Below are 12,443 nucleotides of genomic sequence, written 5' to 3' on the forward strand. Positions count from 1 at the left end.
GCCTGCAACCTCCTGTAATATACACTGTCCCTTAYATTAAGAACAGTTTCTTAGCCCCAATTTATGCACATTTTCTTYCTCTGCTCCAGAATCATCTACTGATGGTTTTCCTCAGCCTGTTGGGTGGCATGCAGCTTACGTAGCCCCACTCCTTTACCATCCAGAGTCCACTTTGATGGAGCTGCTTATCCACAGACTTGTTTTTGATTGTTAGAAACAGTTCGCTGATCACTGCTTCAGTTTTCCCCTTAAGCCCCTTTCTGTCATCTGCTCCTAAAATACATAGTTTAATTTGCCTATCTATAAGCAAACCATGTCTACTTCACTTCTCTACAATCAGTAATTAACAGTACCAGGAGGGCAAACAACGAATGTGCCATTATAAAGTAGCTATTCTGCAAGACAGGCAGAAATCGCTGGTGGAAATAAGGTGGTTTCTTGGTYACATTCAGAGCAAAATGATGTAAGGATATGTGACTAAGAGAACTGCTATCTGTCGTGCTGGAGAGATGAAACCAAAAGCAGTTTCTTAAGCACAAGACTTACAAATATTTTGTGCTTAATGCCCTAGCCATAAAGCAAGTTTACTTAGCCTCAACTTTCTTAATTTATATGGGAATGAACTGATAACAAATCGGTGTGGATTTTAGTTTATTTCTTTATTATTTCCACTTGTTTGAGATTGCTGCAATCCAGCAACACCAAGCACCAGTTTGCAGCTTCAACCCTACTACCCCCTTTCTGGATGAGAGTTATGGTTTTTTTTTAAAAAAAAAAAAGTGCGAGAACCTTTTCCTCAGCTTCCCTAAGAGCCCAAATCCAGCTTGTCAGGAAACGGGTCTCTTACAGCTTTACAATTAACAGCTGCAACCAGCAGGCCACAAGCACTCTGTACACCCCCTGCCTGCATAACCATTTGGAAAGCTGCCTTAACAACTTTCCCAAATATAGATCTTTGGCCAAAAGGTATCTCCTGCCTAGATGGACAGCAGACACCTAATGTGCAAGTCTCCTCTCTCCACATATAACCTGGTTCCTTAATCTACCCCACATTACAGCACTCCAGAACAATTTGTAAATCATTTCCAGGAAAAATGCCTTGATTATAAATACATATTTGATGGACACAGGTTATAAAGGCTGATCTGCTAACAGTCAGAGTCCCACCACCAGCTTCAACTGGTGCAGAACCATGGCCACAGTCAACATATTCCTGAAGTTTCAAATAACATCCAAAACTTTATCCGCAGTCTTTCATCAAATAGTCTCAAACATCTTGTGAATGCTGCAAACTAACTACGAAACACGAGCCCTGTATCTGTCCATCCAGACTAAATCAGTTCAGTTAAGTTAGTGCAGGTTTTCAGGAGTGTGCACGAGAGGGCAGATTTGGCCCTCCACTGGCATACGGAGAAATAGCTTTTTCCTGTCAATGGCATGGGGAGCAGCAACTACTTACCTCCATTTTGGGAGAGAATGTTGGCAATATTTTATCCAGTTGATCTACAGAAGTGCTACTGAGCCATTCTAATTACTCAGCTTCGGATACATTTCCAGCACACCTGCCTCTGCAAGAGTGCCGTCGGTTGCTTCTGATTACTGCAGAGCTGCAGCTGAGACATAGTTTAACCTACTGCCTGAAAGATGCTGCTGCCACAACAGGCGCATACCCGGAGCTCTAACGCAGGGTACACTGCGGCTTGCGGAGGAAGARGGCTGGCCACTGAATCACTTCTTCCGCCATTTCTAGGATTTCCTAGGAAGTTCCCATGGYGGACAAGTCACCTTGTTTGATGACACTGGCCAGGATTCAATGTCAAACACAGTAGTTGCACTGGAGCAACAAAAATCTTGATCCTATAACGGAACTGTAGAAACGCATCTTTGTGCCCACTGAGGACACCTTTATGATTTCAGTGGTGCTTCCCCACCATGGACGTTCAGGAATTTAGAGAACACAGCAAGGTGCACAGCTGAGTCACCAAATACTCTTATCTTGATTCAGTCTCAAGTAAGGATCACTGAAGTGATAAAAAGACAGAACCCCTGGTATAGATCCAGATCTGGTCCCTGAATACATGTTCCCCCCTATATATGGTCTACTAAGAACAAAATTTGCAGGTACCTCAGAAATAATACTTGGCAAGTTTTCCTGTTCTTCTGAATAGCCAATGGCTAGGACTGATTAACAACATTTACTTTAACCTGCTGGTTTCATTTTATATTCACTTACTAATACATCTGAGAACACACAGTACTGTAGGAGTAACAGAAATGTTACACAATTATTCATTTTTTATTCATTTAAGTTTTTGATGTTTGCATCAGACTTCTGACTTTCTGGAGCCACTCTAAATCAAAACATCGTATTCTTAAGCCCTCTGAAAATTCACCACAAATCAGTTTACAGATGACATTGATGTCTTATTGCTATTCATTCCTCCTGGACCATTTCTAACAATTCATTTTTTATATTCCTGCAGTGCTGAAATATGGTTCACACCAGTATCTGTCCTTTTAGTAATCACCAAAGCAAAGCTCGGCAGTTGTCATATATTGTACTCTTGAGAAAAATGCTAGTAATATTCTGAATTGATTAAACAGCATGGAATCAGAACTACCTGGCAGAGAAACCACTTAACTGATTTCAATTCCTAATTCTGTCTTTTCCCCCACCCTATTTTAGTTTAGAAACTGCTAAATGTTGCCATTATTTTTTGATGCGTAGAATGAGCCAATTATTTATAAAGATATTAATTTAAATAATATGTGATTGCATTCATTAATGTCCTGTATGGCTAGTAGTGAATAACTTTCATTTAGGTGTACTAAACTAGAGATTGTATGTAACAGCCCTTGGCCARCAGACACTGATTTGTTCATTTCCCCAGAGATTAACGTGGGGTAGAATGGTCTTTCGTGTCCTAAAGAAATTTTAAACAGAACTTTACATGCTTTAAAACACAGTTTAAGTCCTTGAGCATGACTAAAATGATAAGTAACACATTGCATCACTAACGTGACAAGGTTTAATTAACTGGCAGGGATTCACTTTGTGTCTAAAGCAAATGTTGTTATTTAACACATTATTAGGAGGAAAAAATAACTATGGCAAAGAACCGGTAAAAAAACCAATGCTTATGCTACATGGTAACAAAATTCCTGAAGGGATCTTAACATCCCACCAAAGAGGTACTTTGGGCCCTGGTGCCAAGTACTAAGCAACCTAAGGGCAGAAGTGGCTGCACATCATTTGGAGGTGAATGTGCAAGTGTTTGGGCCACCCACTGGAACCACCACCCCGCTYACGCCACACTCGTCTTCTTCTCCAGCTGATACTGTCTAAGCAAAGGCACCAGGACTGGTATTCCCGATGGTATTCAAGCACTTAAAACCACATATAGCTCAGCACAGATGCAGCCTCTACAACTACAAGTGACATCTGCTGATATCTTTCAAAGTCTTTATTTCATTTAGAATGTCCCCAAGGACTTTTGTGTTTTAACAAAGTATTTCTTACAAATTTCCACAGAAAAAATCTAAGGTTTCCTCAAAATTTGAGAAGGTCTGTAAACAAAATATCCCCCATAGACAGTAGAAYGGAGGCCAAGACAGCAGCAAACCTTTCCTTTGTGGTTTTGCTTCAGACACTTGTTTTCCTAGTATGTGTTTCTCCCTAAACTAAAAAATATAGTACTGCATTTGCACACATATAACTGCTTCTCAGCTAACCTGAGCTTCAGGTAATTCAATCTTAAAAATCTTGGCAATAGGATCCTTGAAAACAAGTCCACAGAGAACTAGGAGACCAAAGGCAGATGGTTTGCAGGGAGGAAGGGGGAAAGTTTCGGGGGAACAGAGGCAAAGATGTTCTTGGAGAAGAGATACTGCCAACACTGGTGAAAGAAGAAACAGGTCCCAGCAAAGGAGGTCCTAGCTCAGTGTGAAGTCACATACTACTGTGAGGTGGTTTGTGTACCATGAGCAGTACGTAGACCACAGGCTGGAAACCCCTGCCTTGGAGATTGGACTCCATAGTGTTTTCTGTCGAAATACCACTAGACAGCACTAGCTCCTCCATAAAACTATTTTGTTGTCCAGTTCTCATTGCCTTGGTGCTTATGTGAACCCAAAGAAAAAAAAGTAAAGCAAGCAAAACTGTATTTTTCTTTGTGACAGAGTGGAGAGGTGTGATTTGTATGTTAATAAGGGTTCGCATTGTTTATTAAAAAGAACTGTTTATTTGAAAAGGGCTGCGTTTTAAATTCACTAAAATGGATAATCAAGAGACAAAGCTGGGATTGAGAGAGAACTGAAACATGGGGAGTTTACTCAACAGCAGCATTTCTTCTGGGGAATTTATCTGCATGTAAACTCATTAAGAACCTTGTGCTGAAATTCTGGATCTTGAAATCCAATTATCTGTATCAATGATATTCAGCCTTGAGGACCTGAAAAGCCACTTTCTCAGAAAATGGAGATGCACAAACAYACAAAATAACAGCACAACTCAGAATTAACACCTGAAGATGTAAATTGCATGATCTGATATGGCACTGCAATGGTTGGACATCACATAAAGCAATATATTATTGCTCACTGAACTTTATTTTGAAAACTGGTTTGAAGTGGTATAAATAAGGCAAACTGCACTGCCATCCCATTTGCTCCCGAATGGAACGGGAAGAAGTTTCTTTTCAGCCTGTCTTTCATTAATAATTCAGACATATAAAGGCCAGAAGTCACTATTAAGTCACCTGCTATATAACAGGCCACAGATTGTACTCTTTTCTCCTTGCAGGCTGCTGGGTAGGAAGACAATGATGTTGTTCCTCTATCCTCTGTTTTCAGACCATTCCTTTTCTTTAGGAACAAGAAAATACTTTTTTTTATTCCCAGCTGGTCTAAAAACTTGGAAGAAAATCTCAATATGGTTTACTAGAATGCCTTCCAATATTAGTACTGAAATAAGAGAAGCTCTCTGACAAAAGAGACTAGAAAAGTAACTGCTAGTGTGAAGGTGGAAACCTCAGTCCAGATAAATTATATAAAGGAAATGGTTTGGAATGGTTTTGGTCTGATGTTGTAGAAATACAGACCAACACAGGTAACTAGTTTAGAGAAATTAAGCAATGCTCCCCCCCCCCCYGCACAAATGAATGAAGAGGAGAAACCAGTGCTAAGGAACAGAAGAGCTAAGAGGAAATACTCTAAGCCTGTGAGCATGTTCTCCAGTTGTGTTATTGGAATCGCTCTAGACGTGGGCTTGCATTCTGTTCCCGTGGGTGAACCTCTTCTGTTCCTACTGAAGTTAATTTAAAAAGTGAAGCACAGAGTAGAAATGTTTTCAAAAATCAGAACTCAAGTAAAACTGATTTCTACTTTAACAGCAAAAACCTTTGTTAAAAATTTGAAGTTACTCTTCCAAGAATAACTTTATTGAAAGCTTCCTTACATCTATCTGCTCTCTTAAGTCTTGACTCYCCTCCCAACACCCTTTTTAAAAGATGTGTATAATTTTGACTCTTGTTCACTAYGCATCCAAGCTAGCTTGTTATAACTGTGGTTTGAAACCATAGCAAATCCCTTTTTTATTTGCTCATCATTTTCTTAGAATCAGTTCCATAAAATCCTTCAGTGTACAGCATAATCACAGTTAAGTCTTGCCTAAAAAATTCCCTGTCTGCTATATCAATTGGTTCATTGCCCTGAAAACTGAAGTGCTTCAGCCTATATGAAACACATCTCCATTTTGAACATATAAGAAAACAGTACCAAAAAAGGTGAATGCAAATATACTTCCTGCAAAATCGAATCCTCACTGAAGCCTTAACAAAGAATTATTTTTYTTTAAAGCATCAAATTGCAATCTGTTGCTCAAAGGAGAATTTTCATCAACTATTTTAGAAATCTCTCTAAAACAGACTAAAGTACAACTAGAACAAATCCTGTTCTCATAACTTGACAGAAGACCATCACTGTTTGACATCAGCAGGATACCATTTCTGAGTGCGAAAAGAACACCTCATTACTGATATAACATCTCCCAGGCCCTCAGTACTTCCAGTGTTTTATTAATAATCAGACATTTGCTTCATACTGAGCTGGCACAAAAACAGTTAAATTCTTAGAATTGTTAAAGATATTAAATATTCTAAAACTCCTGGCTTCAAGTCACTGACAATCTCCATGTAATTTTGTTCTTGACTTTCATATTATGTCATAGCATAATTTATAAATAATCTGAAATATTTCACTTTACATAAATAGCAGAATCAGTACTCTTTCTTTGGTATCAAAATCAAAAACCTCAAAGCATKTCTGTTTAAAAAGGAAAAGGTACATGTTCCTTTGAAATTTGGACCAGAGTTGGAAGCACTACTGTCCTTCAGTAAGTAACGATATCACCATTTTATCATGTCTGTTATGAAGCTCACATCAATTCTGATGTATGTGCACATGAACCACCAGAACCTCAGTGGGAACTACAGAGCAAATTCCCAACATCTCATGTTGTTTCCAGAAGAAATCTCATTTGTCAAGACGCCAGGAGAAGATAAATCATTTTGGAATAACCTTTTGTTAGAGCCTTTGCTTGTTCTGATACTGGTTATTCTGTAAGTTACAATGCTTTTTCATCTGTATTGTTCTGTATTACAGAAGACTGAATAAAAGAAGAGATCTGCCTACACAGACTAAGCAACAAAATATTTAAAATACCTTTTTAGGTATCCCCAAATAAGGTAAACAACACAAAACCCATTATGAGCTAATGACTATTTCCAAGAGCGCTAACAAACTCCACCAGGTTCAAGTTATTTTATTTATAAAATAATTTTAGAATTGAAAAATATCAACCCTCCAGCTGGATAAACAGAATTGATACCTTGGTTATTTGTGATTGATTGTTCCTAAACTTCCATACTGTGAATGCATTCTTTAGTGAAAAAAAAATCATTAGGCATAACCATTAGGATCAGTTTGAATTTGAAATGCTTTCAAATTACTACCTCTCTTTGAATGGCAATTTTGGAAGAAAGTATTTCTCAGAAGTGAACACGGCTGATTATTTTGTTGTTGAATTCTAGAATTTGTCTCTACTCCTTATATTTAGTAAGTATATTCATTATAATGTTTTTAATAAATATAAATGGAAAGAATGAATTAGTGCTTAAGCTCCGCAGTGTGGAAAATCAATTTAACAATCATGTATGTAAAATGTCCCCTATGCTATTAATATCACATGAGATCATTAAAAGTGAAACATGCCTGGGATCTAAATATGTTTTCCTTCCTTAGATATGTTAACTTCCTGCAATTTTTTCATTGCATGCACTGACATAGAGTAGTTTCAATTTAGCTTATGAGCTCTGAGTCAGCAGCACAAATGCACATGCTTGAGTGTTTTTCAAATTCATAGCCATAAATAATTTCTGGTCAATTATTTTGCCTTATATGCATGCAGTAGCACAATGCTGCAATATCAGAGGTGTAACAACTTGTAGAAACATTTACTGAATTTGTACTTTTTACTACAATTAAAAAAATAAGCAAGGTGGAACCACCTCCTTGAGGCCATAATCTTAAGCTTTTTACTCTGTCAGGTTAGTTTAAACTGCCAGTGAAGGCTAAATTTCCTTCTCCCAGCTCTGCTGTGGAGATGGTAACCTCTGATGGGGGAAAGAGTGGAGATCTGAGGATGACAAATTAGAAAAACAGTTCAGCAAGACTTACCAGAATCAAGGCCCTTCAGCTTCTACATACTTAGATCACTTCTCAAAAGACAATTTAGGGATTTGCGAAAATTTTAGCACTGAACATAACTTAGATAGATAGTGTGTAAAAAAGGGAGGCTACGATGACTGATTAGCATATATCACTAGTATTTCTGTAGGTATACATACCTCAGACAACAATCTCCATCTGTTTGCAGACCATCATTTTGTCAAGATAGTTTTCTGCCTCCACCTTTAGTCCACATGTACTAGCCTAGAAGTTTAGGTTCCTGAGCCACAGCTGGACACATCAGCTAACCTAAAATGACTCTGGTTTCATACCTCAGTATACTTTCTAAATCTGGTTCATCTGATTAGATTTCCATAAACATCATTTAAAAATGCAGAAAGAGAGGTTAATAAACTAGTCAGCTGTGGCAGATATTCTACTCACTTTTCAACATGAAATGATCGTGTTGATTTTAGCTGTATAAGGTAGTCTTTRCTAACCTATCATTTCCATCATATCCAATATACTTGGAGATGTACTTATGACCTATTAAAATAAATGTTGTCATTTTGTTTTATAATTAATACAGGTCAGGAGGTGCCCAATAAAACTTTTGTTCTTAAGACACTAAGTGCCAATATTCTCTAAATAACACAGAAACTAAATGACTTTTTGAACACACCTGTCTGCCTGTCCTATGCTCAGGTATGAATCACACAGCTCCCTTTATTTCATAGTATGAAGAAGCTTATTCATCCCTCCCTGCCCCTTAAAACAAGGTCGTCCTGATTTAGATGAATAAAAGAAGGTTCTGGCCATCTTAAACTACATTTTTAGAACAGCAGCTTTAAAATCCTGCTCAGGATGAACACCAAATTTAATTAATATGCAGTTTTTATAAAGTAGATTCTATTCTTCTAGACAGAAGAGTTTCAAGTAACAAACAGGTCAAATGAAAATGTAAGTATGTGCTAGAAGACATCTAAAAATGTATGGTTGCTATCTCTCCACCAGTGATGAAACTGGGATTTGCACAGGATTACATTGTTGTTATTCTGCCTCAAAGGTGACTGAGATAAAAGTGTTAATGCTTCAGAAATGTAAAATATAGCAAAATGTTTGTAAGTCTTAACTTCTTGCTTTTATACCAGAGCATGATAGAACACATACCTTTCTTCCCCCTGTGTTTATGCGAAGTGGAGTTAGGAAGGGATCAAAAATCATATGGCTGGTTTCAATATTGACAGGTGACTGTCTTTTCCCAACAGAGCAAAGATTCCAAGCTGAGTTCACCAAACCCCAAAAGGAAGGAACTGCAAAAAAAAAAAAAAAAAAAAAAAAAAAGCAAAATTGAGAAAAGTCTGGAAAGAGTAAGAGAAATATATGCAAGGATTAATTAAACTTGTCATACTGTCTCCATGCTCACTGAAACTGAAAACACAGATATGTTAATCAAGCACCTGAAATGTAAAATCTTATACACAAAGACCAAAACATATTATTTCATATATTCTCATATCAGCGTATTTTTTGCTCTCTTGAAGGTACCTAGATATAATACAAGATTCAATTATAAAAAGCTCCTTTATTATTAGTATCACAGAATATTTACTTAGCAATTGGTATGTGGCACATTTGTCCTTATGCTATCTTTACATGCATACAATATATCCTTGGATTGGAAACATCCCATTTCTATTCAACTTTTAACAAGTCTTCATGTTTAGTAAAATTCTTTTGAAAATAAAAGATTATTATATRTGAAACTCACATATTGTGATTCCAAAGAACAGGTCACTCTCTAGACAGGGTCTATTCATTTCTTTTCCATTCACCCACACCCCTTTTAGTCAAGGGTTGGATTTTAAAAAATTATTGTTGRAAAAGCCATACTTTGGTGGTGAAAAACAGTAATTCCTTCCCTGTATCCGCAATGGCTTGGAACATGGAGGAACCCCTGATTTTTCACAAGTTGAGTCACTTTAAAAGATTTTGTGGTCTAATTGGCAAAGGAAGAAGAATGTTACGTGTTACGTGAGTAAGTATATACTGCTTCTCATCAGATACCTGCAGGCTGAAGGGTCATATTGCATCTAATCTGCAATTTCAAAATTTAGACAAGATCAACCTGAACCTCTCTTTGGATGATCAGAAAATTTCTGACTAAATGACTGAAGAGCAACTCACAAGACGTATGAAGGACAGACAAATTTTTATGTGCACTCTTTGCCCCTACTGAAATTTATGATGAGGCAACTTTGGCTTTACCATGATTATTCTGTGCAGTCTTGTGTAGCAGGTGGAAATTTACAGGTGCTAACATTGATGACCTTTTGGGAGGATTTATTTTTCTTTTTAGATTTCGTTTTAATTTTTCATAACCTTTGCGCCTCACAGCATTTTTCTAATCTCCAAACTGTGTGTGATAAAGTCTACAAACCCAGGCTGGATGAAGGAGCACAAGGCTGAGCTCACRGGGCAGGAGCACAGGTGTTTTGCCTAAAGGGTGGAGATGAAAATAACCCATCAGCAGCTTATAAGAAGCCTTGCAGATGCCAAGGGCAGTTGTAAGCAGGGTACTGCACTGTGAGTGCTTTCTTCTGAGTGAAGTCTTTGGCTGCTCTAGTGGGAGCCACATGGGTTGTTGCTTTGACTTGACCCTCGCGTTTGTAGCAGGCTCAACTCATTGAGAATGTTCCTTGAAGAAAAATATCTTCYGAGCAGTGTTGCCTCAGGGAAAGGCCTTATCTTGGTGAGTGCTTTCCTAAAACCCTGTRGAACTGCTCAGTTCTTCTTGTCCTCAAAGTTTAAGTGTGCTTAGATGTAAAACTTTGGGTTAATACAAAGCTTCATGTATAAGCTTTCCTACAAAAGTAAAAATCATCTTTAAGTTTCTTTAGACTGTTGCTTGCACAGCAAAACTGCAGCACAAGTATCTACAGAGCACTGATGGAAAATGTTTTGCAAATGTTGAGCATCTGCCTGTTCCAGCAGTTCACAAGCTATCATCCACAGATGTTACTTTTTATATAACAACTGAAAACTCAAATTTTCAGCTGAAGCTTTTTTTCTTTTTTGGTCTGAGTCTCTGACTGTCTGTGTGTCTCCAGATGCTCCATAAGCATGTGAGCTCAAACAGCCCTGAAGGGGTCCAAGTCGCACTGCCCTTATCTCAAGCTACTGGATACCCCTGGGTCTTAAAGGCTTTTGTGGGAGGCTGCTGCTAGAAGTTAGTAAAAGGATTTTGTTAACATAATTAAGCAATAACCCATGCAACAGTGATAAACAAATCTAAAGTTTCCTAGCATCCTCTAGTCGCTCGGTTTTTAAATGAGCATGTGAATATACTATATTCACTGATGGAATTCCATTGCCCCCCCCCCCTTTTCTTTTTTCTTTACACCTGACATTAACAGTTGAATTGCTGGCATGCAATGACCAAAACAGGGAGCTATGTTTACTAGGCACTGCGTGAAATCTGGAAGGAGGGATCATAGTATAATGCCATATCGCTCTGGGTAAGCGAAAAGCAAGGAACAGCACTCAGGATTGCTAGAAAATGTGGGCAGATGCCCACATCAAATTAAGTCACTAGTCTTTATTTGAATTATAAACTCACCTGGAAGGTCAGAAGGAAGGCCCTTAAAACAGGGGAAGCCTGGTGCGATTAAAAAAAATGAAAAGGAGGTATGGTTCTACAATTTTTTTAGCTCCTCTGTCCACACTATCAGTCAACTCCCACTTCCACTGGACGCTTATGTGATGTTACAAGTTCCCAAACTTATACTAAATGTTGATGCTTTAAAAATAAATAAATGTAGTGTAATGCAATGTAAGGCACAGAGTTATGTTTAGTTACTTGAGTATGTGCATGTACTTCTTGTTCTTGAAGTACTGTAAATCTCATTACAGCACTTCTGTTTGTCAGAGAGAAAAATGCCTCTTATGCACAAGCCTACAGTATACAAGTTTAGCTTAACTGAGATAGCCAGGTTTCCCTCGATAGATCCCACTGTGTTGTTTTTAAAAAAGATTAATATTTATGATGAAACCGTAGAGCTGTAGGTTCAAGAGGGAAAATATTCAAAGGGAAGTCTTTTACTTGAGTGGTTTAGTACTACTAAAAGCTTCCTGAGCACAAATATTCTAGGTATTGATACAAACATAYAGAATTTTTTAGCAAGCTTTATAAAAATAAATTAGAAATGGTAAATGCAATAAAATGGCAAGCCAAACAAATGGCAGTCAACTGCCTTCAAATTCGTATTACTTAGAGTTTATGATGTAACTGGGATTGTCCCAGCAAAGGTGCACTGGTAAACAGCTGCTATGAATGGATGTTTTATAATGTTTTTTCTGGTTTTGACAGGGCGACCTTGCATGCTGCATGCTACCTGTCACAGCAGCCCACCGCCGGGAAGTCAAGAAGGTGGAGCTCTAACATCATGATATTGCACCGCAAAGGTCAGACTTGTCACCCTGACAGGTAAGTCTGCTGTAATCTTTGATTTCTTTCTAAATGGCTGGGTAATTCACTCATGAGAATGTCTCCAATATATACAACAGAGCTAGCACCAAGCATATGATTGGACAAAAAAGTGCAGCAATGGCAAACTTCCCCTGTGATCAGAAAGACTCTGCTTATGCTCCAGCTGAAGGTTAATTAAGGAAGACTGACCTAAGACTGCACACCTCAGTTAATTAGTGGATGGGGATAT

General features: G+C 38.0%; 1 protein-coding gene across 1 annotated transcript in view; it reads right to left on the minus strand.

Moving 5' to 3' along the window:
- CA10 (carbonic anhydrase 10) overlaps positions 1-12,443 on the minus strand; it is a 208,826-nt gene that overhangs the window by 116,204 nt on the left and 80,179 nt on the right. Inside the window, exon 3 of the mRNA XM_026090500.1 lies at positions 8,896-9,038. Within this exon, the coding sequence (XP_025946285.1) occupies positions 8,896-9,038 (143 nt within the window). The remainder of the gene's footprint in view (positions 1-8,895; positions 9,039-12,443) is intronic.

Source organism: Apteryx rowi, unplaced genomic scaffold, assembly GCF_003343035.1.
Source record: "Apteryx rowi isolate R43461 unplaced genomic scaffold, aptRow1 scaffold_86, whole genome shotgun sequence".
Classification (NCBI taxonomy): Eukaryota; Metazoa; Chordata; class Aves; order Apterygiformes; family Apterygidae; genus Apteryx; species Apteryx rowi.